Source organism: Carcharodon carcharias, chromosome 1, assembly GCF_017639515.1.
Source record: "Carcharodon carcharias isolate sCarCar2 chromosome 1, sCarCar2.pri, whole genome shotgun sequence".
Taxonomy (NCBI): Eukaryota; Metazoa; Chordata; class Chondrichthyes; order Lamniformes; family Lamnidae; genus Carcharodon; species Carcharodon carcharias.
The window spans coordinates 54866752-54892200 of record NC_054467.1 but is presented as its reverse complement, the minus strand read 5'-3'; the positions used below and the strand labels follow the sequence as shown (position 1 = coordinate 54892200).

The window sequence follows — 25449 nt, the reverse complement described above, 5'->3', positions numbered from 1 at the left end:
TATATATTATATTCCTGTAGTGATAGTTATTGACACTGGCATTTGCGGGAAAAATCCCACAGCAAGCACCTTTCCAACCAGTTATCGAAAAACACTCCTTTCCATGCAAAAGTCACAGCCAGCACCCCTATTTACGTACATACAGGCAAATTACTCTTCAGTTGCCGATAAAGGATTTGCTGATTACCACAATGAAAATTTAGAAACATTTCTGGAGGTAATCACTGCTTCTGAAATTAAAGAATATATCCTCCTTGGTAAGCAGTCTGCTGGTAGTTTCTATTTTCTGGTAAACGTAAGCTTTGTAAAATTATCAGAGGGCAGTGACATTGCACCAGGGACACATGTTACTTATCTTCAAAGACCAGTGCATCTTGTCACATCAGTCTGTTGATTAAATCAAGGAATAATTAGCTGTGTTATAGTGAGAGAATCAAGCTTCACTATCTGAGATAATTGAATATTGATTGTGTTAATTTTAAGAATTAAACAAAGAAGTGATGAGTTTCTGGAAAAGCACAAAAGGAGGTTGGTGAAAGGGAAGGAAGGAAAGAGTACTTAGGAAAAATGATGGCAGAGTAGAGGGGAATGGTGCTGAGAGAATTGGTACTTGGACCCAACTGTTTGTAATTTACATTGGTGACTCAAGTTGAAAAACTCAACTCAAAATGGTCAAATTTGAAATTAAATCTATGTTGGAAGGTGCAGTGAAGGTGATAGACAACCAGGGACCAAAAACCAAAAAAAGCCTTGATGAATTTACTGTTAGTTGTCAAACTGTATAAATATTGTCAGAACCAGCATTTGTTTTATCATATTACTAGGAAATGGTCTGCATTTACGTACAGTTACAAGAGAATGTAATTTTTGAATTCTGTAAGAAGGCTGGTTTTTTTCTTCCTCCCTCCCACATCGGATGCTAAACAAGTTCAGTGTCCAGAAGGTGCACTGCAGCTTTGAAGATCATAGGTTGTCCAAATGTCTTGTCCCTGGGCACCAGCATGGATCAGGAGCACCACAGGTGCAGCCTTGTCATTTGGTAGGGTTTTTCACCAAGACCCAAGATGGAAAACAGACTCAGGACCGTCTGGCTACTGCTGGCCCAAGGCCCGAAGACACTGTTAAAAGGAAACAAATAGCATCTCATGTGTTTTCAATTTCTTGTTCAGGTTGTCCATAGTTCCCTCTCACATAAACTCTACTGTCAGTGTTTTTAGGACACTCCTGTTTGACTGCCTCACGGACAAATCTAACAGAAAGTGAGGAAGGGGCACCCCCCAACCCTCCTAATCCTATCTCATTAATATTAGGGTGCTGAGCCTGCAACCTATGGCATGCACAAATCTAGTACCACTGATAGATGGAAGCCTTGGAAATCCTATAAGAGGTCTCCATCCCCTTTCACTCTTTGCAGTGCCTGTCAACTGAGAAAATGGTGCAATTTCTTCAAATGACACATTTCAGAGGAATCAGTGTCTTGTCCATTGTCGTGGAAATCTTAAGTTGAATTCTCTTATTGGGGTGGATTTTCATCCTCAATGCCTAGGTGGCAAGGTGAAACGCAAGAAATAAGCCATAGCGGGGAGCATTGCCTGACTCCCCATAACTGAACCCGATGGCTTTTCCTTCCTTGGAGATTCCATTTCGATCCTCCATCAGATTTTCTTTTCTGCATTTCTCCCAGGCAATAAATATGAAAGTATTGTTGCCATGTCTGTAAAATTTTGAGTGATTTCTGTGAAGGTAAAAGATGCCTTCAGCAAACAAACATTCACTTCAGAATCACCAATGGAAGAAGAGATCAAGAAAAGCCACTTATTGATATATCTATTGGTGGAAACCATTTGGCTTAATTGTTCAAGTATAGTGTTGCCATCATGAAGTGGTATAAAAATTATGAAAAAACTGCTGTAGGGAGTCAAAAGTATGACAACTAAATTCGCTCTGTCATAGTACATTGCACTTTCCCAGAATTCAAAGTTATAACAAGGAGAAATGTGCTTGTTCCTTTTCTGTATTGCTGCACTCTCAGTGGGTGATATGCAAATATAAACTAAAAATTGATTTTCAGCTTTCCTTGCTATTCATTTATCCCTAAAATGCCTGTTAAATTTTACCAGCATAAGCTGTGCTGGTTATGTAAATTCTGTTGAAAGCTACATCCAGAATAGCTCTTGATGCCCACTGTAGTAGCTGGCTTGACAGTAAACATTGAAAAAACAAGGCATCCCTTCAGCGTGACAGAGAATTGACAGTCTGCACTGCAGTAGTTTAAAAAGCTGACATCTCTTGCAATAGACCAGCAAACCTTTCTCTTAAAATCACAGACTGAGATGCAGGCTGCTTACTAGTGTTCCAAAACAAAACACAATCTGGAAATGAAGATCTTTCCATCAAAAGTCATCTGCAAAACCTCCTGCAATTCAGTTCGACCCTGTGACAGTCAGTTGGGTCTTCACACATGAGCTTAACTAATCAGATATGTAGCCAGGTTTTTTTAGATCTTAATGGAGCAGAGATTCTGATCAGATTGTCAAATAGATCATGGTCTAGGACTTCAGCCCTGAAGTATGTTGTATGTTCAGTAGGCCTCACAAAGAGGTTCTGAGTCTTGTATGGTTGAAAATTAAGGGTGGAATCGTCCCAGATTTGCACTAAGGGTGGTAGCGGGCAAGTAGAACGACGTTTTATCCACCAGCCGCATTGGCGAATTTTCACACTGTATTGTCCCAAACCCGTCACATTGGTTATGCATTCCTGGGAAATACACTGTTTCAATAGTGGGTGGGCTCTCATTCGCCCACCACAACATCACCTCACCGCTTCATCAAGCCAGGTGCCATATTTAAAGTCTAGCCACGTGCACACATCTCAGTGCTTCCAGCCCACAACTACTGCAGGGAAGATGTCCACGAAAGGCACAAAGGCTGCAGCTCCCAGGTTCAATGACACATCACGGGAATGCCTTATGGCTGCCATGGGGGCCTGCCATGAAGTCCTCTCCACCCCCCCAACCCTGGTCACAGGATGGCAGAGGTGTGACCAACCAGGCTTGGTAGGCGGTGGCAATGGTGATCAGTGGCAATGCTGCACAGAAGAGGTTGGCCATCCAATGCAAATGGAGGATGAATGATCTCATCCGTGCAGCCAAGGTATGGCAACTATCTCATCACTCTAAATTCATAAACTCAAGCCCATCACTGGCATCTTACTCACTGCCACCTCAAGGGACATCACCACCCATTCTCGCATGCATACCCTCACTTGTCCATCTGGCCTCTTCTCCTCTGGAGACTGCCTCCTCAGCCCTCACCATCTTGAGGCCACTTGCACAGTTCAACATGTGCCCCCACACACACCCTAGATTACCTTCCTTCTCCAGTACAGCCCTCGTCCTGCAGCTTCTTCCCTTGCCTGAGGCCACTTCTCCCCCTTTGCCAAGCAAGACCTAGCCCTGCAGCCATTAAAAAGCCACCCACACAGGCTGACCTGGTAGGTAGAGACGGGCCATGAGCCCCCTAACAGTGATGTAGTGCTGTCTGTGAAGTCTGCTGCTGATGACAGTGCTGACTGAAGCAAGGTAGGCAAACAAACCTTGAAGTCCCGAGCAAAGTGCAGCCTGCCAGGTGCACATCACTTATGTGCTGCTGTGAAACACGTTGGCGTGTTTTCCCATTGACGTAGGTGGACAATCCAGTGGGGAAGGGGGAAACAATTCCAGCAGGCAGACCTAATAATGATAGGCTAATGTATTACAGTGAGAGAGCACAGCCTACCATTGGTGGGCTGAGCGGACGATCGCAAACTGCTTTCATTCCGAACACGGCATATTGTCGGCTCACACCACTGAACAAGCCCAATGCCAGTGGGCACAGAAATTCCTGGCCTAAGTGTTTATTGACAACACATAACTGTGTATACCCCAAGCTAAGAGCTAACTCCATTCTTGCTTCCACTCAGGTCTGTGACCAGTCCACAACTCTCTCAAGTCATGTGTCTCTTTACATCACATTGTGAGCAGTACTGTCTCCCAGTCCAACATTAACCAGATAACATTCTAAAACACCTCCCCCCAAATCTTTACCCAACGTATTTACATTACAATCATGCTACCACATTCTCCCCACCACCACCACCCATCTGCACCCTCCACCCCACCCTCCACACTTCAAGTCTCTGACTTTATAAAATCAGACAGCCGGAGGCTTAACAATTCTTCCAGATCTTGTGACCATATCAGAGTTTGAGTTGTAGCTTGTGTTTCTGGCATTTGGTTATCCTCTGTAGGAGGTTCACCTCCAGGGATGAGGAGGAGGCTCCTCTTGTTTCTCCTTATCATACCTGCCAGTGTATGGAAAAGGTATGACCGTGACTGGTCATCGTCTCTCCAAACAATGATGGCCTCTCTTTCAAGGTCCCTGATCCACAGCCTTCCCCCTTTGTGTAATGTGGCAGGTTTCTAGCGCGGGCGGAAGCTGGCCACTGTCTGTAGGACTGTATATTTCGGTAGTCCTTGGCTGAAAATCCTGGGATCAGTTTCTTTGGCAGCATTGAGAGTTGGGTGTGGAGTTTTCTGCCCATCAGAAGCTCTGACTGGGCTAAACCATATTGCAGTGGGGTGGATCTATAAGTTAAAAGCACCATAGGGAAATGATCATTCTTTCTCAGAAGAGCTTTGAAGATGCAGATGCCCCTCTCTGCCTCACCGTTTGATTGTGGATACTTGGGGAACTGGTAGGATGTTGAAAGGTATAACTGATGGCAAATTCAATGAAGTATTCATCTGCAAATTGCGGGCCATGATCAGACACCATCTGGCCTGGGATGCCATGGCTCACAAACATTTCTTTCAAGGATCTCACGTCTGCCTCAATGGTCGTCTTGTGTAATTGCTTCACCTCAATCCTTCAGGACAAGTAGTCAACCACAATGAGTAAGGACTTGCCATTAAAGATGATTAAATCGAGTCACAAGCATTATCACAGCCTGGTAGGGCACTGTGTGGGGATGAGGGGCTGTCTCTCATCTGGCCTGTGCAGCTCACACTCTTGGCAGTTTGCAATCATTTCTTCGATGGCCCTTGATGTGCCTGACCACCATACTGCAGATTAGGCACATGCTCTGCACTTTGTAATGCCCAGGCGGCCTTGGTGACTTTTTTGGGAGAATCACTAGCCAAAGAGAAACTGGAACGATCAACTACTCATTGTATAGTAAAAGATCATCTATCACAGTGAAGTGTTTCTGCTGTTCAAACCAGATTTCCATGACCCTGCCACTTGGCCTCTGCTGTGGCCACCCTTGTTGACAGTAATGGTGGATGTGGACACAATCCTCATTTTGCATCTGCTCCGGTGGATTTGCTGAAATTTCCCTAAGGTAGACGGCCGTTGATTCCTCACCAATTGGGAGTAGGACTCGAGTTCCTCAACCAGGTTGATATCATGTGTTGCAGGAAGGTTGACCATGGTCCTGGATGGTGTGTCTGCAGTCGTTTGATGTTTTCTTTGAACATACACCATCTCATATGTGAATTTCATGAGACTCAAATGCAATCTCTGAATACTGGGGGCACCTTTGCAAGTTCCTTCTCGTTTAACAGTGACACCAGTGGTTTGTGTCCATTTCAGTGGTGACCTTAAGGCCAATAATGTAGTCAAAGAACTTCTTGCAATCCCACGTGACTGCGAGAGCTTCTTTTTTCAATAACGCATACTGTATCTCTGTGTCTGACAGTCTTTTAGATGCATAATATACTGGCTGGCAACATCCACCCATTTGTTCCTGAAATAAAACTACCTCTAGGCCTGTGAACGAGGCATCCGCTGTGATCGTATTGGGCAGGATATCAGGTGTCCCAATGCTTGTTCCTGATGCGCATCCCAGCACCGTGCTATCCTTTTTTGAGAAGGTGTCACCAGTATTCTGTGACCTGTGCCAAATTGGGTAGAAATTTTGCCAACTGGTCATCATGCCTGGGAATCTCTGGAGGTCTGAAATAGATGACGGGGTTGGTACCTTTCATTTTTTGTGAGTCTACCGTGATGCCTTTGCTGCTGACAATGTGTCTTAAGGACTGAATGTGTCTTGGAAAACTCGCATTTCTCATTTAGTATCAGCCCTGCTTCCTGCAAGCATTCTAGGACAGCCATGAGTAACCTGTGTGTTCCTCCAGGTTGTGCCATGGACCAAAACATCATCCATATGGCAGATGACACCCTCTAAGTCTTGCAAAATGGCCAACATTATGCATTGAAAAATTTTGGATACCGAAGTAATGCTGAATGGCAAGGCAAGCCGTTGAAACAGAATCTGCCAAAAGGGGCGATGAACAAAATCTGGATTTCTCATTTAGTAGAAGTTGTCAGAAGCTGCTGTTACCATTGAGCTTTGAAAACACTGTGCTTTTGGGCTGCTGTCCACCAAGTGCATTGGGTGGACTTCTCGCCACTGCCTTGTTGAGTTGTGTCAGATCGACACAGATACGGATGGACCCGTTTGGGTTCAGAACTGGGACTATCTCAGAACACCATGCAGTCGGTTGAGTGACGAGATGACCATTTTGGTCACCTCATCCAGTTGTTGCTGCACTTGCTTCATAAGTGGGTGTGGTATTTTCCATGGTGTGAAAAGGCACAAAGGCTTGATATCCTCTCTTAATGTAATACTCTATGTGGTCCTTAGTCACTCCAATCCGGTGAAGAGTTTGGAAAAATCTTTTTAAAATTTGGAACAAGACTCTTGCTGGTTGATTACATCAATTTTCTGAAGAAGGTTGAGATCAACACACGCCTTTCTGCTGAAAAGGGAAAATTCTTGATTGTGGACTACAAATATTGCCTCCCTTATTTAATTATCCTTGTACTGAAGTGTCACCTGCAATGTACCTTTAACTGGGAGCTTGATACTGCTGGCTCCATTCAACTGGGTTGTGGGTGGCATCAGGGGTTATATCACCAGCCATGGTTCCTTGTCCGAGAGGACCATAACACAGGCTCCCGTATCCAATTTGAAGTTGGTGAGATGACCGTTTACTGAAATGTTCACATTCCAAAAGGAGATCCAGGATCCTTGACCTCACCCAAGAAGCATGGCCAGGTCTCTTCCTGGTGTGTTACCTCAATCTCATGGATTGTCTTGGGATCCCCCGCCTGTCTGAGTGTCATAGCTTTGCATAGCTTTCCAAAGTGTCCCGGGCGGTTGCAGTTGAAACATTGCATTGAGATTGCTGGACATGCTCCCACCTGGGAGGTCATTTGGCTCTACGGCACTGACATGGCCCCCCCACCCTCTTGAGGTCAATTTGGGTATTGCTTTCCTTGGCCTGGAGTCTTTGTTGCTTTACGAACTGGACAGTTGGGGTTGCACTGTACTATATCTTGCTTTCACCTTGTAAAATAAATGGCTGTTGGCAGATTTCAGACTGTCTGACTATTTGGATGGCCTTTTCTAGAGTCAGATCTTCGTTGGCCTGTAGCATACCTGAAAGGGCATCATCCGCCACTCCAACAACAATTTTGAATTCTGACTTAAATCACCATGGTGATTCAGTCAATCTGTGTGATTTCTTTATAAAAGAGTCAACTGGTTCTCCAAGCTGTTGGACGTATTTGTTGAATTTCAATCTCTCTAAAATTTTGTTGCTTCTTAGATTAAAATATACAAATGATTTTAGAATTTTATGCAATTTATCTGAGGATTCATTTATTCCTTGCCTCACAATAAACCATCAGCTATCAGACCTACTGGATAAAGTAACATATTCGTTTGTTCAAATTCTGTCTTTTTTTCTAGTCCTGAAGCTATCATGTATATTAAGAATCTTTTCTGCCAAAGTCCTTAATTGTGAGTTTGGTCTGGCCCTTGGATCAGTCCAAATTGGTCTGGATAATGTTAGTTTGTTGTCCATGGTTGCTTCGAAGTTCGGGTGAGTACAGCTTTAAATGCGGTGCAGGTTTTAAAGATGGCGCTGCAGTAACCATTCTCGCATTCTGTGCGTTCCTGCACTGATGGCTGTCTCAACCTCTTTGAGGTTTAGTTTCTTGCAGCGATTTGTTAAGATTTGGGGCCTTCCCTGTGATATTGGAGGATTTTAGGGAATTTTACAATCGATTCCAGGCTTTGGCTGCAGTTTTTAAACCTTCGACTTTTTTTTTTGCTACCTTTGTCTTTTCTTTCTTGTGGGGCCGTTCCTGAACCCAGCTGGCTGCACTGATTTTGGAAATGGGCTGCTCTGACTTTTTTTACAGCACCGAAGCTTTTTAAACTAGCCCTGGTTTAGAGCTGAATTTTTTGCTCATCTCTGCTGGGTACTTTGTCTCTGCACTCTGTGGGCATTCACAATGGACTTCCACAAGATCCTGTGAAGTCCTCAGCTGCTCAGTGGAGTTGTCCCTCTGCCTTTCTGCTTCCAATTCTGCAAAGGAGCTTTTTATCGTGCAATCTCCCTCTGTGTCTTCACTTCAGGTGATTTTAATCAGATTAGAATGCTTTTCCTTTTTCAGCGTTTGAATTTCTGCTCCAGCTTCTCTGAGATTCTTGGTTTTTCCATTAGCTGTCACCATGTTGTAACTCTTTCGAGTACAAACCCGTTTCCATCTGTTCCTATTCAGATGAAGTGACATTGTTTCATAGTTTGCCATTGTGAGATTTGAACTCTTGATACTCTTTCGAGTACAAACCTGTTTCCATCTGTTTCAGATGAAGTCACATTGTTCCATAGTTTGCCATTGTGAGATTTGAACTCTTGATCTTGGGGTTACAAACCCAGTACCATAACCACTTGGCTATTTAGGCCAAGGCTTGAATTTCTGCTCCAGCTTCTCTGAGATTCTTGGTTTTTCCATTAGCTGTCACCATGTTGTAACTCTTTCGAGTACAAACCCGTTTCCATCTGTTCCTATTCAGATGAAGTGACATTGTTTCATAGTTTGCCATTGTGAGATTTGAACTCTTGATCTTGGGGTTACAAACCCAGTACCATAACCACTTGGCTATTTAGGCCAAGCGTCATATTTTTAAGTTTTTTTTTCATTATGTTTCTGCCCGGTTTCGAACCTGGGACTTCTAGCGTGTTAGGCGAATGTGATAGCCACTACACTACAGAAACTGATATAAAATATTTGTTCAATGTCTCTTCCATTTCATAGTTTTGCTATTGGGAGATTTGAACTCTTGATCTTGGGGTTACAAACCCAGTACCATAACCACTTGGCTATTTAGGCCAAGCGTCACCATGTTGTATGTTCACTAGGAGTCTTCTATAGTTAAGTATTAAGTGTTTATTGATAATACATAACTATGCACATAAATACAGAGTTTAGCCCATCCATGAGCTAACACCATGCTTGATTCTACTCAGGCCTCTGTCCAGGTCACAACTCTCTGGAGTCTCACTCAGATCATGTGTCTCCTTACATCACATGTGGGTGGTACTGTTTCCCAGTCCCACATTAACCCTTGCCATGCCAGATACCCTTATTCTACAAACTACACACTTTTAAGGGGTTAACCAGTTTACTAAGCTGCCAATATGGCAAGCGTACAGGAAGCAAGCCCATATTTCTAACTGGAAGTTTGACTCCATATTTGATAAGCACAGGCCACAGTAGAAGATTGTTGGATTCCCTCTTATGTTAACAACCATTCTATTTTCATATTCTATCTTTGTCATTCTTATTATCCTCTTCACTTCCCCTCTCAACTTACGTTATTTGGCCTGATTCCCACTTGATGTTTGCATCATACATGCATCATATGCCCTCTTTTTATTTCAATATATCTTCCATTTCTGTTCCATCACCCCAGGTGCCCTGGCTTTGGTCCACTTACCTTTTACCTTCCAGATTTATAAATGGAATTAAATTCCACCAGCTGCTGCAGTGGGATTTGAACCCATTAGCCTGGGCTGCTGGATTATTTGTTCTGTGACATTACTGCTATGCCACTGCCTCCCCATATATCACCATTCTTTTATCGTTGCTGGGTCCAATTCCTCAGAGTCCCTGCCTAATAGATCTGTGGGAATATGTTCACTGCACAGTTTGAAGTGGTTCAAGAAAGTGACTCACCACAACCTTTTCAAGGGCAATTAGAAATGGGCAATGCCCATGAACAAGTTAAAAAAAATGAAGCTCAAGAGCAATGCAGTGGCACCCAAAGGAGAGCCAGATGTGTCATGAATAAACAATTGTCATGCTCAAGATGCACTTTCGGTGCCAATATGTGAGTATCTGTGCTGGTGCAGGGTAAATGTGAATCCCTCAATTCCTCTGGGGATTTGTTGCCCTCAATTCCTTGGGGCCCTGCTACACAAATGAAGCCCCTGTCAGAGTGTAAAGATATGAATTAGTACTGGTAAGTTAAATATGTTGCAACTTACCATTATGAAGATGATTAAATTTCACTTACAGCTGAAATCATGTCAACTTGAGCTGAGTATTATTTGACATGGTTTTCTGGAATTTACTTGCAGCACCAGGTTGCTGTGCAGTCCCCGTCTCTCCACCCCTATGGTCAGAAACATTGAAATGGCACTGATTTCCAGTACTTCTTCCTCTGCAGCTGTGATTTGAGGAATTTTTGGAGACTCATCTCCAGTTCTACTCTGTGCTCTCTTGTACAATGGGGAAAGGAACAGACTTATAAGTGACTGGAATGGTATGTGTTAGGGTATGTAGTTGTGATGTTGCAGATTCTGTAAAAAAATTATTCTTTTTTGAAAATGGACACAGTGGCCTTGAAATGGCTGCCAAACGTAAACGACTGCAATGTTGGGCTTCCAGAAGGCTCCGAGTGGATTACAAGCAGATGTATCCAGACAGAAGAAAGCATATGAAGTACAACGAGTGTTCCACAAGTGTAAATAAGATCCAATGACTTGGTGGTTTTCCTTCAAACATAAAGGCATTAACTGATAAGGTCTTTAAAAGCCTTGGGCCTTTTGAACACCACAGGCGGTAAGGAGACTTTGGATTGCTCAATGGGATTACATTATTTGAAACCCGATTTGGCATTTTGATACAGTGGCAATCTTGACTTGCCTGTCAAAGGTACAGAAAAGGCAGTGCAAGCTGCTTAGATGACAGATCCATCTCGAAACATCTTCACAGAAACAGACAGGAGCCTTAACCCTGCGCGAGAGGGAGAGACATCCAGAAGCAATCTGCTATAAGCAACTGAGCAGCTGAAAGGGCTGTATTTTATGTCCAGTGGGCGGATGTGCGCCTGACCTGATCGGGTGTAAAATCGCATGAGAAGATGTCAGGCGAGCATCCTAACATCATCGTGCGCTCACACAATATTTCACTTGCCGGGCACACGCAAAAGTTGGAAGCGTGGCCACTGTGAGGGCAATTAAGCCCATTAACAGTGCAATTGTCTCCGATTTTTCGTGGCTTGTCTAATCTTACGGTTGGAGGACAGGCAAATTGGCCAGGTAGCCTTTGCATTTTTCAGCAAACCTCATCCAAGGGTGGAATGAAATTTCTGTTATGAAATAAAATAAAAATCTGTGGACAGCATTTCTATCAGCTATATTTTCAGGTGATTCATTGTAATGCATTGGCAGTTTTTTGCAGCTTTAAAAACCTTTATTTTAGCCTTTTTCAGATCTGCGGCTCCCTGAGGCAGCGGCCTGCCTTCAGAGAGCTTTCTCGCAGTGCTCACTCACACACACAGAAACATATTACCCGCCATCTTCCTGCCCCTACCCTGGCAGCACTGAACTTTTCAGCACGCATTTCACACTGGCTAGCCAGCCACCATGATGTCAAGGTCAGGTGCTGATCATGGCCGGCGTCCTGTTTCCCGACCGCTCCCAGGCCCACCGATCTCATGCCCACCACAGGTAAAATTCAGACCAAAGTGCTGCACCTGCAGTACTGAGAAAGTTAGGAACCTCTCTTTCTTTCCTGTACCCTGTTCCATCTACAAAACTCACCTGTGCTCACCTGTTAAAGCAACCTCTGGCAATTCGACCGTAAAAGCCATCACAGTTGCAGAGACAATTCTACAACCTCAAAACCTTCACTTCAGACAATGCAACATCTCGACATCAAAACCTATCAATACAGACTGAACTTGATTCAGTTTGTAAGTATCGTTTTATCTTCATCTGTAACTAATCTTTGTGTGTATATGTGTCAGTAACTTTATCTTTTTTTAAGTAACTTCCAGAAAAATAGTCTGAAATAAACTAATCTTTTCCTTTCAAGTAAAAAGACTTTGCTGCTGGGTTATTTTAAACTGAGTTTCTTGCTCCAACGGTAAGAAATATACACACTCAGAAACAAATACATTGTTCACGGGCAACTTTGGCGAAACACCTTTTAAAATATCTGTGACAGTGTGTGTTCACTAGATGGAAGCAGTCAAGTTGGTTTGGATGATGAATGGGTGGAAAATAAGGTTGCTTAAGGATCAGGGTGAATGGCAATGGTGGGTGGATAGATAAAGAAATGGGAAAGTGCATAGAAAGAGGTGCGCTTGCAGAGTAAGTGAGTGCTAGGAGTAACATGATAGAATATGCTTGACAAGGCCTTGGAAGGTATAAAATGCAGAATCACAATAATTGTACCAGAACTTGAAGGTTTAAATGATGAGACCAGTTCAATAAACTTGGCTTGAATTAAAACTCTCTTGAATTAAGAAGATTGAGAGTTGATGTAATAGTTTAATATGTTTAAGAAATTTGATAGGATATCTGCAGTACAACTTATTCCCAGAACAAAAGGACAAATGCTGGGATTTTAAGGGTCCAGTCTACTGTCCGGAAAGCTGGGGGCAACCCAACTGAATTTTACGATCCTCAGACAATCCTTAATTGCCTGCAGTCAGGGCTGCTTGTTCTTCTTCTCCTGAGGCAGTACCTCAGGATTCAGGGTAACTTGCATCCACTCCGGTTTGATGGATTCTGAGATGGCTGATAAGTACAAAGCGCAAATGAACAGGTAGATGAGTTGTTGAGAAGTTTGTACATTCTATCCAACGCCTCAACTTCACCTCTTCATGATCCTGACGAAGTCTCTTTCCCAAATAAATCTCCATATTTGTTGATCACAAGCCAGGGACTCCCATGAGTTGGTGGGGAGGTCTTACCTCTTAAGTTCTTCCATCCCTTTAAGGAATGAGGTCCTGCCTCCACCAATAACTGCTGGCCAGTTTGAAGGCCCGCAGCTCTTCTGTTCCAGCAGCGGCACCAGGAGTGCTGTGACTGTATCAGGCCTGGACCAGCCACAACAAGTGAGTTTGTGGGGATCACTGAGGCTAGTCAGTCAGGAGGAGGCAGAGTTGTTTATGAGGGCAGGTGGGGCAGGGTGGGAGGAGTTCTTCCAGCAGGGGCTGCCATGGGGAACCTTCAAGGGCCACAGAGTGTCTGATCAGGAGGGCCCTAACCCACAAGGAGGCAACCTGCTGATGTCCTCACATGGCAAAGGACCTGCCCACCACTGATAAAATACTAACATTGTGGGAAGAGGGCCTTAAGAGGATAATTTGTAACCTTCCCCATCTTTGGTAAAATGCCAGGAGAGTGGGAAGATAATGTGCACACCACAACCAACCCCCACCACCGCCCTCACTTTACCACCAAATTCCATACCTCCCAGCACGCTCCTTGGGGCACAATAAAATCATGCCATAATCATAGGATTAGAGCAAGACAATCACAAAGCGTTTTCTCACACAGTGGGAAGCGGAAATGTTGCATTCTCTCCCCAATAAGGTTGTGGATGCTAAGTCAGTCGAAATTTTTAAGACAGAGTTCATTAGATATTCATTAGTTAAGGGTTTCAAGGGATATGGAGCAAAGGTGGATAAATAAAGTTGTGGTACAGTTTGGTCGTGGTCTAATAGAATGGCTCATGAGCTGAATGGCCAGCTCCTGTTCCTACATTTCTATATTCCAAATATTGCATAATTGACAATCAGTTACCTTATTTATATATCTCAAGAATGTACTGAAAAGAAAAAAAATGGAGAGAAAAAGATTTTCTTTGAAAGGTTTTATTATGTTATTCCTTGTCAATGAAACCAAGGTGCTTACTATTTTCTTCACTCTTTTACTGGATCTGTACATTGGAATTATAAATATTTCTCTGACAATCTCCGACCTAGGAATAGTTTTGATGAAAATATAAAATAATAGTAAAACAAAATGTTTTCCATGTTTGTGAAAGATTTATCAGCTTTTATTGCACTTTTTCCTTCTACTTGTCTCTTCCAATGATGTATATTCACCATATTGACCATTAAAAATTTGCTGTGCCTACTTGATCTTTAAAATTGAAATGAAAATTACCACTGATTTCATAGCCACCAGCATTTATGACAGCTATAAATATACGGCATCGTTGGAGCCTTTTTCAAAACTTTAAATTGTGCCTTTATCTTTCTTATTAGTTGAAAATAATTGCCTATAATAAATTGCTTCTGTGTGATTTGCATGCTTAATAAGATCTCGTATTTTTCAAGTAATATCATGTCAATTTATATCAGAAATTTTTATAGCCTTTTATTTGGTTTTACAAATATTTGGACTGTGGTAAAGTATAAAAATGTGCTGTTTATTTTAATTAAACAATTATCACCAAAATGCTGGTTTTACTCAACAGGATTTTGGAGATGATGGTTCACTGTATATAACCAAGGTTACGACAACTCACATGGGAAACTATAGTTGTCATGCAGATGGCTATGAAAAGCTCTACCAGACTCATATCCTGCAAGTGAATGGTAAATATAGCCTATCACTATAATTACTAACAATTATTTCATATTGCATGGTATTGCTCATAATTTTATTTTTAATATGCTTCTTCCTTCCCAACTCTGTTTTTGTTTGCACTTTTTATCTTGCTCCATGCAGTAGTTTAATCAAGAGTTAGTGAGGCCTGAAGACGCAGCTGGCAATCAGGAGCTGAGGAGCAAGGCTGAGGACATCTTTAACTGTAGGGTATTAAAAATATCATCATTGCTATATGTGTCACAATTGTTTTTTAGTAGAATGTGATTAGTCAGAAATGGTGTGCAATTTTCAACTGCTGAACACCTAATTCTCATGAGAGAAACAGGTTTAAAATCGCCAAGCGCTCCTCAGCATCCTCTTAGTGCCAAAGGCCTACCTGATGCAACTTTTGGATGGATTTGGAAATGAGTGAACACTTTTGGCTGCTTTTTTGTGGCAGAAGGCTGCTTAAATATACAAACCTACACTGGTTGTTGGTCCCCTATTACAATTTTCAGTCCCACGCTTTGTCCATTTCTACCAGGCTTTGAGCAGAGTAAGTAGTGGTCCTTTAAGAGACTACCAGAAGCCATACAAACATTTGTTAGTTATGATATCTGTGGAGTTCAGAAAAGGTTTCTGACCCAAATGAGGCCCCACCCAGGATCACCCACAGAACTGAGGCAGGTGCCAGCCAGCTCAGTATAGAATCTGACCAATTTCCTTTCTCCCACAACTGGCATACACCAGCGGGTCACTTGCTTGGCACCACAGCTCACTGGAAACTTCAGGGGGATTGCACAGCCACTCCACTGAATTCATGTCCATCAAGGCTGGAAGCCAAAGATCACGTCTGTAGTGTAGGATCTGAATCATTGAAGCCATGCTGGTCTGTTGAATATGATTGGCTGAAGCACTGAGATGTAACTGGTATCGAATCACATATTTCTACATTCTTGGACACGAAGAATCTTTTCAATGAAATAGATAATTCTCAGTTTGCTGAATTAAAAATCTACTGTCAGGTATTGATGATTGCCTTTTTTGTTGATGTATATAACACATTGAATGTGGCTTGATGTAGTGCTTTGTTAACATCTCTGAAATTATGGAGATACCATCTATAAAATCCTTCCACTAACATGGAATGTGAATAATTTAGTGAATGGAATCTTAAGCAAAAACTTTTACTTGAAGACTGCATTGACATTGAAATTTAGTTATATTAAAAATAATATGTAAGTTCCAATTTTTCAGACAATTCTGATTCCTGTTCTCTTCAGAGAAACCTCCAAAATTCTTTGAATTGAAATGTAATTTATATTTTTGCAACATATGCGTTTAGCTATTTTCTACATTTTCCTATTGTAAAATCTCTAAACCATGGCAGTTTTTACTATTTGTCTCATTAGTCACAGCACCTGTTGCTTGTTATTCCAAGGGTTCAGTTGTATTTCATTTTTCCATCAAAATTGTGTATTTTTTATTCTTTCATGGGTTGCGAGCATTGCTGGCAATGCCAAGTATTTGTTGTCCATCACTAATTGCCCTTGAGAAGGTGGTGGTGAGCTACCTCCTTGAATTGTTGCAGCCCACATGGTGTAGGTATGCTCACAGTGCTGTTCCAGAATTTTGACTTAACGATAGTGAAGGAACAGCGACATAGTTTCACATCAGGATGGTGTGTTGCTTGGTGGTTTATCCATGTGTTGGCTGCCCTTGTCATTCTAGGTGGTAGAGGCCGCAAGTTTGGAAGGTATTGTTGAAGGAAGCTTGGCAAGTTTATGTAATGCATCTTGTATACGGTACACATTACTGCATGATGGTGGAAGGAATGAATGTTTAAGGTGGTGGATGGTGTGCCAATCAAGTGGGCTACTTTGTCCTACACGTATTAAGCTTCTTGTGTGTTGTTGGAGCTGCACTTGCCCAAACAAGCAGAGTATTCCAACACATTCCTGACTTGTCTTGTAGATGATGGACAGTCTTTCAGAAGTCAGGAGATAAATTAGTTGTCACAGAATTCCCAGTCCTTGACCTGCTTTTATGGCCACAGTATTTATATGGCTGGTGCATTTAAGTTTTTGGTCAATGGTACCCCCAGGGTGTTATTGGAATATCAATATTGCATCATTGAACCTTTTTTTGCCCAATCATAAAATTCTAAATACCTTTGGCAAAATAATTAGCACAAGCTCTGAGCTACAAATAAACCTTTCAAAGCCTCAGAATGTGGCCATTAACCAGAAGTCAATGTAAATTATTTTTGGCATAGCTTGGCATAGCCAGCAGCCAAGAGGAATGTATGTTAATGTGATTAATGAGGAGAGTACAATCATCATTAAAATGAAAGACAGTTGTATTACAAATTATATTAGTGGAAACTCATTATAAACACCAAGCTAAATTGAAGCTTGAATTATGGCTAAACTTCCACTCTTTGGGCCTATTAGTACACTGGATCTCTGGCACAACCAATCAATTTAAGTAATGATCTCCAGCAATATGTCATCAAAATGATTGCATCCCATAAACTAAACATCAGGACTGAGATAATGATCCATTATTGCAGGTTCTTAAATACACTTGAATATCATAGAACCATAGAAAATTTACAGCACAGAAGGAGGCCATTCGGGCCATCTTGTTCATGCCAGCCTGAGGACATCCAGGTGCCCTTTCTAATCCCACCTTCCTGCACCTGGCCCATAGCCCTGCAGCTTACAGCACTTAGGTGCACATCCAGGTACTTTTTAAAAAAGTTTAAAGTTCCTGCCTCTACCACCAACTTGGGCAGCGAATTCCAGACACCCACTACCCTCTGCGTAAAAAGTTCTTCCTCATGTCCCCCCTACACCTTCTGCCACTTATCTTGAATCTATGTCCCCTGGTTCTAGAATCCTCCACCAAGGGAAACAATTTTATCCTGTCCACTCTATCTATTCCCCTCATAATTTTGTACACCTCAATAAAGTCACTTCTCAGCCTTCTTTGTGATAAGGAAAATAACCCCAACCTATCTAATCTCTCCTCGTATCTACACTTTTGTAACCCTGGCAACATTCTTGTAAACCTCCTCTGCACTCTCTGCAGAGCTTTTATGTCCTTCCTGTAATCAATTTTAAGAATTGCATTTCTTGAGTATTACTGAGACATGCTGTCAAAGCTTTTCTCTTGCACTCATCAGGGCAATTGCAATATTATTTTGATGTTTGTGGTCACTATGACTGCCTGGCTGAGTTCCTAAAGCTACTCGACTGTTGACATAGCTGTCCAGGGGAATGACTGATGGTTTTACAAGGTTGGAATAACATACACTGCCTTTCATGTGGTTTATTTGTTATCACAATGGTCACTTAAAGGATTAACTTTCTTTTCAATTGAGTTTTTTTGTGCATGATCAATGGCAGTGTTTTTGAATGAGAGTGTTACTAGATTTTCAGAGTTTCCTTTCAACTGCATGTAGAAGAATTCCTATTGTTTTGTATGGCTCCTGAGGACTGTACACATAGTGGATACTGGGTGAGTGGCTATGGAGGATAATTGGGGCATGGAGGTGACAAGAGGGATCTAAGGGGATATAGAGTTAGCATGTGGTAGCATGGGGATCTGAGGGGGCATGGAGGAGTCATGGAGAATCTGAGGGGAGGTCGTGGAGGTATGTCAAATGGGGTGGGAGCCTTCCCACCCACCCCCAAGTTCTCCCCCATAATACGGGGGCAGGCATGCACCGAAATCTGCAGACCACCTGACATATTTAAATGAATAATTAAGGGTCCATTGGCTTGATCTTCCTCTTTTCCTGTAGTCCCGGCAGTTGCCACTGATGCCTTCCTAGCACTGCCGGGATTGATGGCGCTGCCAGTCAGTCAGATTGGCCAGCAGTTTCAGAGAGCAGAACTTCCACTTGACCCGCGTTTATCAGCCCTGCAGCACTTTATAGCTGTGGGGCGGGTCAGTGTGGAGCTTAACCCCACTATTTAAAAGGGGAGGGAGGGAGAAAACAGGGAATTACAGACTGGTTAGCCTAACATTAGTGGTTTGGAAAATGCTAGAGTCTATTATCAAGGATATGATAACAGGGCACTTAGAAAATAGCAATGGGATTAGACGTCAACATGGATTTATGAAAGGGAAATTATGTTTGACAAACCAATTGGAGTTTTTTGAGGATGTAACTAGCAGAATAGATAAGGGAGAATCAGTGGATGTGGTGTATTTGGATTTTCAGAAAGCTTTTGATAAGCCCCATATAAAAGGTTAGTGTGCAAAATTAAAGCACATGGAATTGGGAGTAATATATTGGCATGGATTGAGAATTGGTTAGCAGACAGGAAACAGAGAGTAGGAAGAAATGGGTCTTTTTCTGAGCGGCAGGCAGTGCCACAGGGATCAATGTTTGGGTCCCAGCTATTCACAATTTATATCAATGATTTGGATGAGGAAACCAAATGTAATAGTTCCAAGTTTGCTGACGACCCGAATCTTAGTGGGAATGTGAGTGGTGAGGAGAGTGTTAAGAGGCTTCAAGGCGATTTAGACAGGTTGAGTGAGTGGGCAAATACATGGCAGATGAAGTATAACATGGATAATTGTGAAGTTATCCACTTCGGTAGGAAAAACAGAATATTATTTAATATTAGCGGAGTATTATTTAAATGATGATAGATTGGGAAATGTTAATGTACAAAGGGACCTGGGTGTCCTTGTACACTAATCGTTGAAAACAAACATGCAGGTACAGCAAGCAGTTAAGAAGGCAAATGGTATGTTGGCCTTCATTGCGATAGGACTTGCGTACAGGAGCAAGGATAACTTACTGCAGCTATACAGGGCCTTGGTGAGACCATGCCTGGAGTATTGTGTGCAGTTTTGGTCTTCTTACCTAAGAAAGGATATACTTATAAAGGGAGTACAGCAAAGGTTCATCAGACTGATACCTATCCGGGATGGCAGGATTATGAGATAAGGAGAGACTGGGCTGACTAGGCCTGTATTCAGTGGAGTTTTGAAGAATGAGAGGGGACCTCATTGAAACGTATAAAATTCTGACAGGGATAGACAGAGTGGATGCAGGGATGATGTTTCCTTTTGCTAGGAGGGAGGAGTCTAGAACAAGGGGTCACAGTTTTCTGGTTGGCAGGTTGTGACAAGTGGAGTCCCACAGGGGTCTGTACTGGGACCTCAACTTTTTACATCAATGACTTAGATGAGGGAGTGAAAACATGGTCGCTAAATTTGCAGATGACAGAAAGATAGGTAGGAAAATCTGTTGTGAAGAGGACATGAGGTTGCAGATGGATATAGATAGGTTGAGTGAGTGGGCAAAGATCTGGCAAATGGAGTTTAATGTGGGAAAATGTGAAGTTGTTCACTTTGGCAGGAAGAACAAAAAAGCAGACTATTACTTAAATGGAGAACGCTGCAGAATTCTGAGGTGCAGAAGGATCTAAATGTTCTAGTACATGAGTCACAAAAGGTTAGTGTGTAGGTACAGCAAGTAATTAAGAAGGCTAATGAAATGCTATCCTTTATTACGAGAGGGATTGAACATAAAAGTAAGGATGTTATGCTTCAGTGGGCATTGGTGAGACCGCACTTCAAATATTATGTGCAGTTTTGGTCTCCTTTGGAAGGACGTAAATGCATTGGAGGTGGTTCAGAGGAGGTTTACTAGCTTGATACCTGGAATGAGTGGGTTGCCTTATGAGGAAAGATTGGACAGACTGGGCTTGTTTCCACTGGAGTTTAGGAGAGTGAGGGGTGATTTGGTTGACGTATAGAAGACCCTGAATGGCCTTGACAAGGTGGATGTCTAAAGAATATTTCCTCTGGTAGGTGAGTCCAGAACTAGGGGGCATTATTTTAAAAATAGGGGACACCCTTTTAAGACAGAGATGAGGAGAATTTTCTTCCCTCAGCGGGTTGTGCAACTTTGGAATTCTCTGCCTCAGAAGGTGGTGGAAATGGGGTCATTGAATATTTTTAAGGCAGAGGTAGATAGATTCTTGGTAGGCAAGGGAATCAAAGGTTATCAGGGTTAGGTGGGAACATGGAAATCGAAACACAAGAAGACCAGCCATGATCTTATTGAATGGTGGAGCAGGCTCAAGGGGCCAAATGGTTTACTCCTGTTCCTATTCTTTATGTTGTTATGTCTCAGGTTACAGGGTAGGCCATTTAGGTCGGAGGTGAGGAGAAACTTCTTCACTCAGAGGGTAGTGAACCTGTGGAATTCTCTACCACAGAGGGCTGTGGAGGCCAAGTCACTGAATATATTAAAGAAGGAAATAGATTTCTAGACTCCAAAGGCATCAAGGGGTACGGGGAGAGAGCGGGAGTATGGAGTTCAGATAGAGGATTGCCCATGATCATATTGAATGGCGGAGCAGGCTCGAGGGACTGAATGACCAACACATGCTCCTATTTTCTATGTTTCTATATAGCACATTTTCTGCTAGCTTATTCCGCTACATAGCAGGAACATGTGGTTTTGAGATATGGGCTTCCTGCAACAAACATAAAGCAGAACATTCAATCTCTTTAACAAAAACAGAATTACCTGGAAAAACTCAGCAGGTCTGGCAGCATCGGCGGAGAAGAAAAGAGTTGACGTTTCGAGTCCTCATGACCCTTCCACAGAACTTGAGTTCGAGTCCAGGAAAGAGCTGAAATATAAGCTGGTTTAAGGTGTGTGTGTGGGGGGCGGAGAGATAGAGAGACAGAGAGGTGGAGGGGGGTGTGTGGTTGTAGGGACAAACAAGCAGTGATAGAAGCAGATCATCAAAAGATGTCAACGACAATAGTACAATAGAACACATAGGTGTTAAAGTTAAAGTTGGTGATATTATCTAAACGAATGTGCTAATTAAGAATGGATGGTAGGGCACTCAAGGTATAGCTCTAGTGGGGTTTTTTTTATAATGGAAATAGGTGGGTAAAGGAAAATCTTTATAATTTATTGGAAAAAAAAGGAAGGGGGAAACAGAAAGGGGGTGGGGATGGGGGAGGGAGCTCACGACCTAAAGTTGTTGAATTCAATATTCAGTCCGGAAGGCTGTAAAGTCCCTAGTCGGAAGATGAGGTGTTGTTCCTCCAGTTTGCGTTGGGCTTCACTGGAACAATGCAGCAAGCCAAGGACAGACATGTGGGCAAGAGAGCAGGGTGGAGTGTTAAAATGGCAAGCGACAGGGAGGTTTGGGTTATTCTTGCGGACAGACCGCAGGTGTTCTGCAAAGCGGTCGCCCAGTTTACGTTTGGTCTCTCCAATGTAGAGGAGACCACATTGGGAGCAACGAATGCAGTAGACTAAGTTGGGGGAAATGCAAGTGAAATGCTGCTTCACTTGAAAGGAGTGTTTGGGTCCTTGGACGGTGAGGAGAGAGGAAGTGAAGGGGCAGGTGTTGCATCTTTTGCGTGGGCATGGGGTTGTGCCATAGGAGGGGGTTGAGGAGTAGGGGGTGATGGAGGAGTGGATCAGGGTGTCCCGGAGGGAGCGATCCCTACGGAATGCCGATAAGGGGGGTGAAGGGAAGATGTGTTTGGTGGTGGCATCATGCTGGAGTTGGCGGAAATGGCGGAGGATGATCCTTTGAATGCGTTTGAATCCATTATAAAAAAAACCCCACTAGAGCTATACCTTGAGTGCCCTACCATCCATTCTTAATTAGCACATTCGTTTAGATAATATCACCAACTTTAACTTTAACACCTATGTGTTCTATTGTACTATTGTCGTTGACATCTTTTGATGATCTGCTTCTATCACTGCTTGTTTGTCCCTACAACCACAACCCCCCCTCCACCTCTCTGTCTCTCTATCTCTCCGCCCCCCACACACACACCTTAAACCAGCTTATATTTCAGCTCTTTCCTGGACTCGAACTCAAGTTCTGTCGAAGGGTCATGAGGACTCGAAACGTCAACGCTTTTCTTCTCCGCCGATGCTGCCAGACCTGCTGAGTATTTCCAGGTAATTCTGTTTTTGTTTTGGATTTCCAGCATCTGCAGTTTTTTTGTTTTTATTCAATCTCTTTAGTTGTCCAAACACATTTCTGCAATTTATATGGTGATTCTCTACCCAAATTCCTGAAAGATGATATAAATGGCTAAAAGAAGTTTAATGGCCATTTATGAAATTTCTCTAAGGGTTCTATTGAACCACCGTCCGATTTTCAACTGGAGGCTTATAGCTCCCCATGTCAATTCAAGAACATGTTTCCTCACTGCGTAAAGAATGAGTAAATCTAAATGAATCACTGATAGCAATTGCCCATCTTCTAACTAGTTTAATTTCACAAGACATTTCAAGAATATAAACATAACAAAACCTAGATCTGAACCCAGAACGGAACTTCTCTAAGATTTACTTATGGCATTTTAACTGGAATACCCCCATCCTTGAGGAAGGTTGAAATAATTACTTTAATGTTGCCATTGAATCTCAGCCATGCACTAACGTGTTATTTTTCTACTTCACATGCAGTTCCTCCAGTTATTAGGGTGTATCCAGAGAGTCAGGCTCGTGAGCCAGGGGTGACTGCCAGTCTCAGGTGTCATGCTGAAGGCATTCCGAATCCTTTGATCAACTGGTTGAAGAATGGCATTGACATTATGCCCAAGCTATCAAAACAGCTGACTCTACAAGGTAATATGTTACTTGCACCTATAACCAGACAACAGAGACGCTTTTGTAAGAACCAATATACAAAATATTTTGTTTTTGGAGTTGCTGAAGAACTCGCTTTGTCTCGTACAACTGACTGGAATTCTAAAAAACTCAGTGTTATGTTCATTTAGAAAATGTAAAATATTGTGTTTTGTATATTGACCCAACAGAGAACTCAGATGCAGTTTCATGTGCATCTTTCTGTTGTTTGTTTAAAATTTTTGGACAAGCCCATCCCCCTTATGTTGATGGCCTTATAGAAGTGCGCAGAGCTGTCACCCAAAAAAATCACCCTGGCAATTAGGTTCTACAGCCAGGATCTGATGTATCTGGGTTTTAGCCATGAATATGTCTATTTTGGTGGGATTCTGCCTTTTACAGAAATCCAGCTGATCCTTATAAGTCATATTTGTCTTGTATCAAAAATAAATGAGCTGTATAATTAAACAAATTTGTTTGTTTGTTGCACTGCAGCATAGTCTTCTGTGAACATCACACTGTATGTTCATAGCTGTCACTTGTTTACAACTGATGGTATACATGCCATTACTGGACTTGTTTGTGCATAGTAAAACTATGTTCTGTCACAGAAACCTGGATACATGATGCTGGCAATTACGTGACACTGGGGAGAATTTTCTCCCCGTCGGTGGGGTGCTGAGTGGGAACAGATGTGGGTGGGCATGCAGCCGATCGCCACCTGCGATTGGCCGCATGCCGCCATTTACGTGGGCAGGCCAATTAAAGCCCGCCCAGTTTGACGCGCACCCGGAAGCGCTGATCACTCTCTGTGCAGCGGGGGAGGAGGGAGAGTTGGGGCCTGCGCTAAAGAGCACAGAAATTTCCCTGAGGCACAGAGCTGCCTCAGGGAGATTAGTTTGATTATTACATGAGCTGGGATATGTCAATGAATTTTAATAAAAAATTTTTGTTCAATTTATAAAGCCTTCGTGAAACCTCATCCTACCCATGGATGAGGTGTCATGATAAATGTGAAAGCCGCCTGGGCTCTTTGCCTGCCCACCAACCTTAAGGTTGGACAGGCAGCCCAGACAACCAGCTTAATTAGATTATTAATGGCCTTAATAGGCCTTTGACAGGTCGGCAGGTGTGCAGGCAACTCCAGTGCACGCCCAACGAACTGAAGGTCGGAATGACGTGCGGTGATATCGGGACACACGCTCGATGTCACCGCACGTCATTTTACGCGTCGCTGTGTGGGGCCCACACCCGCACGTTGACCAGAAGATTCAGGCCATTGTGTTCAACCTGACCCTGCTGAAGTTAGGGGAAAGCTTTGAGGAACAGTCTTCTTGCAGCATATGTGGCACCCCCTCATCAAACCCTCTGGAAACATTGGTTGAGGGGAATCATATCTTCCTTGGAACACAATTTCTGCTACATCCTGCCCCCACACCATCAAACTCTGGCCTCTGCCCTGACCTTTGAACATCCAAGCCCTGACTGCAGCCTAGATCACCCAAGGAGGGCATTTTTTTTTTCAATTTCAGTGAGGTAAATCAAGGGAGATCAGATGTGCCTTTGCTAATGTTTTCACTTAGTTCTCATTGAAGGCCAATGCTAAACTTGCATCATATCTTGGTTAGACCACACTTTGAGTACTGTGTGCAGTTCTGGTCGCCATATTATAAGAAGGATGTAGAGAACTGGAGAGGGTGTGGAGAAGATTTACAAGGATGATATCAGAAGTGCTTGGATATATATGTCATGATAGAATAGACACACTTGGTCTCCTTTATCTTAAAACAAGAAGACTGAGGCGTTATCTAATAGAGGTCTTTAAAATTATGAAAAGTTTTGATAGGGTGGATGCAGAGAGAATGTTTCCTCTTGTGGGGAAGGGCATAACGAAAGGCCATCAATATAAGACAGTCACCAAGAACTCCAATAGGGAATTCAAATAAATTTCTTTACCCAAAGAATGGTGAGAATGTGGAACTCGCTACCATAGGAAATGGTTGAAGAAAATAGAATGGATGCATTTAAGGGGAAATGAGACAAGTGTATAAGGGAGAAGAGTTATGCTGTTAGATTT

At 42.7% G+C, this 25449-nt stretch overlaps 1 protein-coding gene across 2 annotated transcripts in view; it reads left to right on the top strand.

Annotated features, from left to right (window-relative positions):
- Positions 1–25449, top strand: part of fstl5 (follistatin-like 5) — a 1008072-nt gene that overhangs the window by 722285 nt on the left and 260338 nt on the right. For both annotated transcript variants that reach the window (XM_041200324.1, XM_041200334.1), the window contains 2 exons: positions 14613–14733; positions 23211–23372. In XM_041200324.1, the coding sequence (XP_041056258.1) occupies positions 14613–14733; positions 23211–23372 (283 nt within the window). The remainder of the gene's footprint in view (positions 1–14612; positions 14734–23210; positions 23373–25449) is intronic.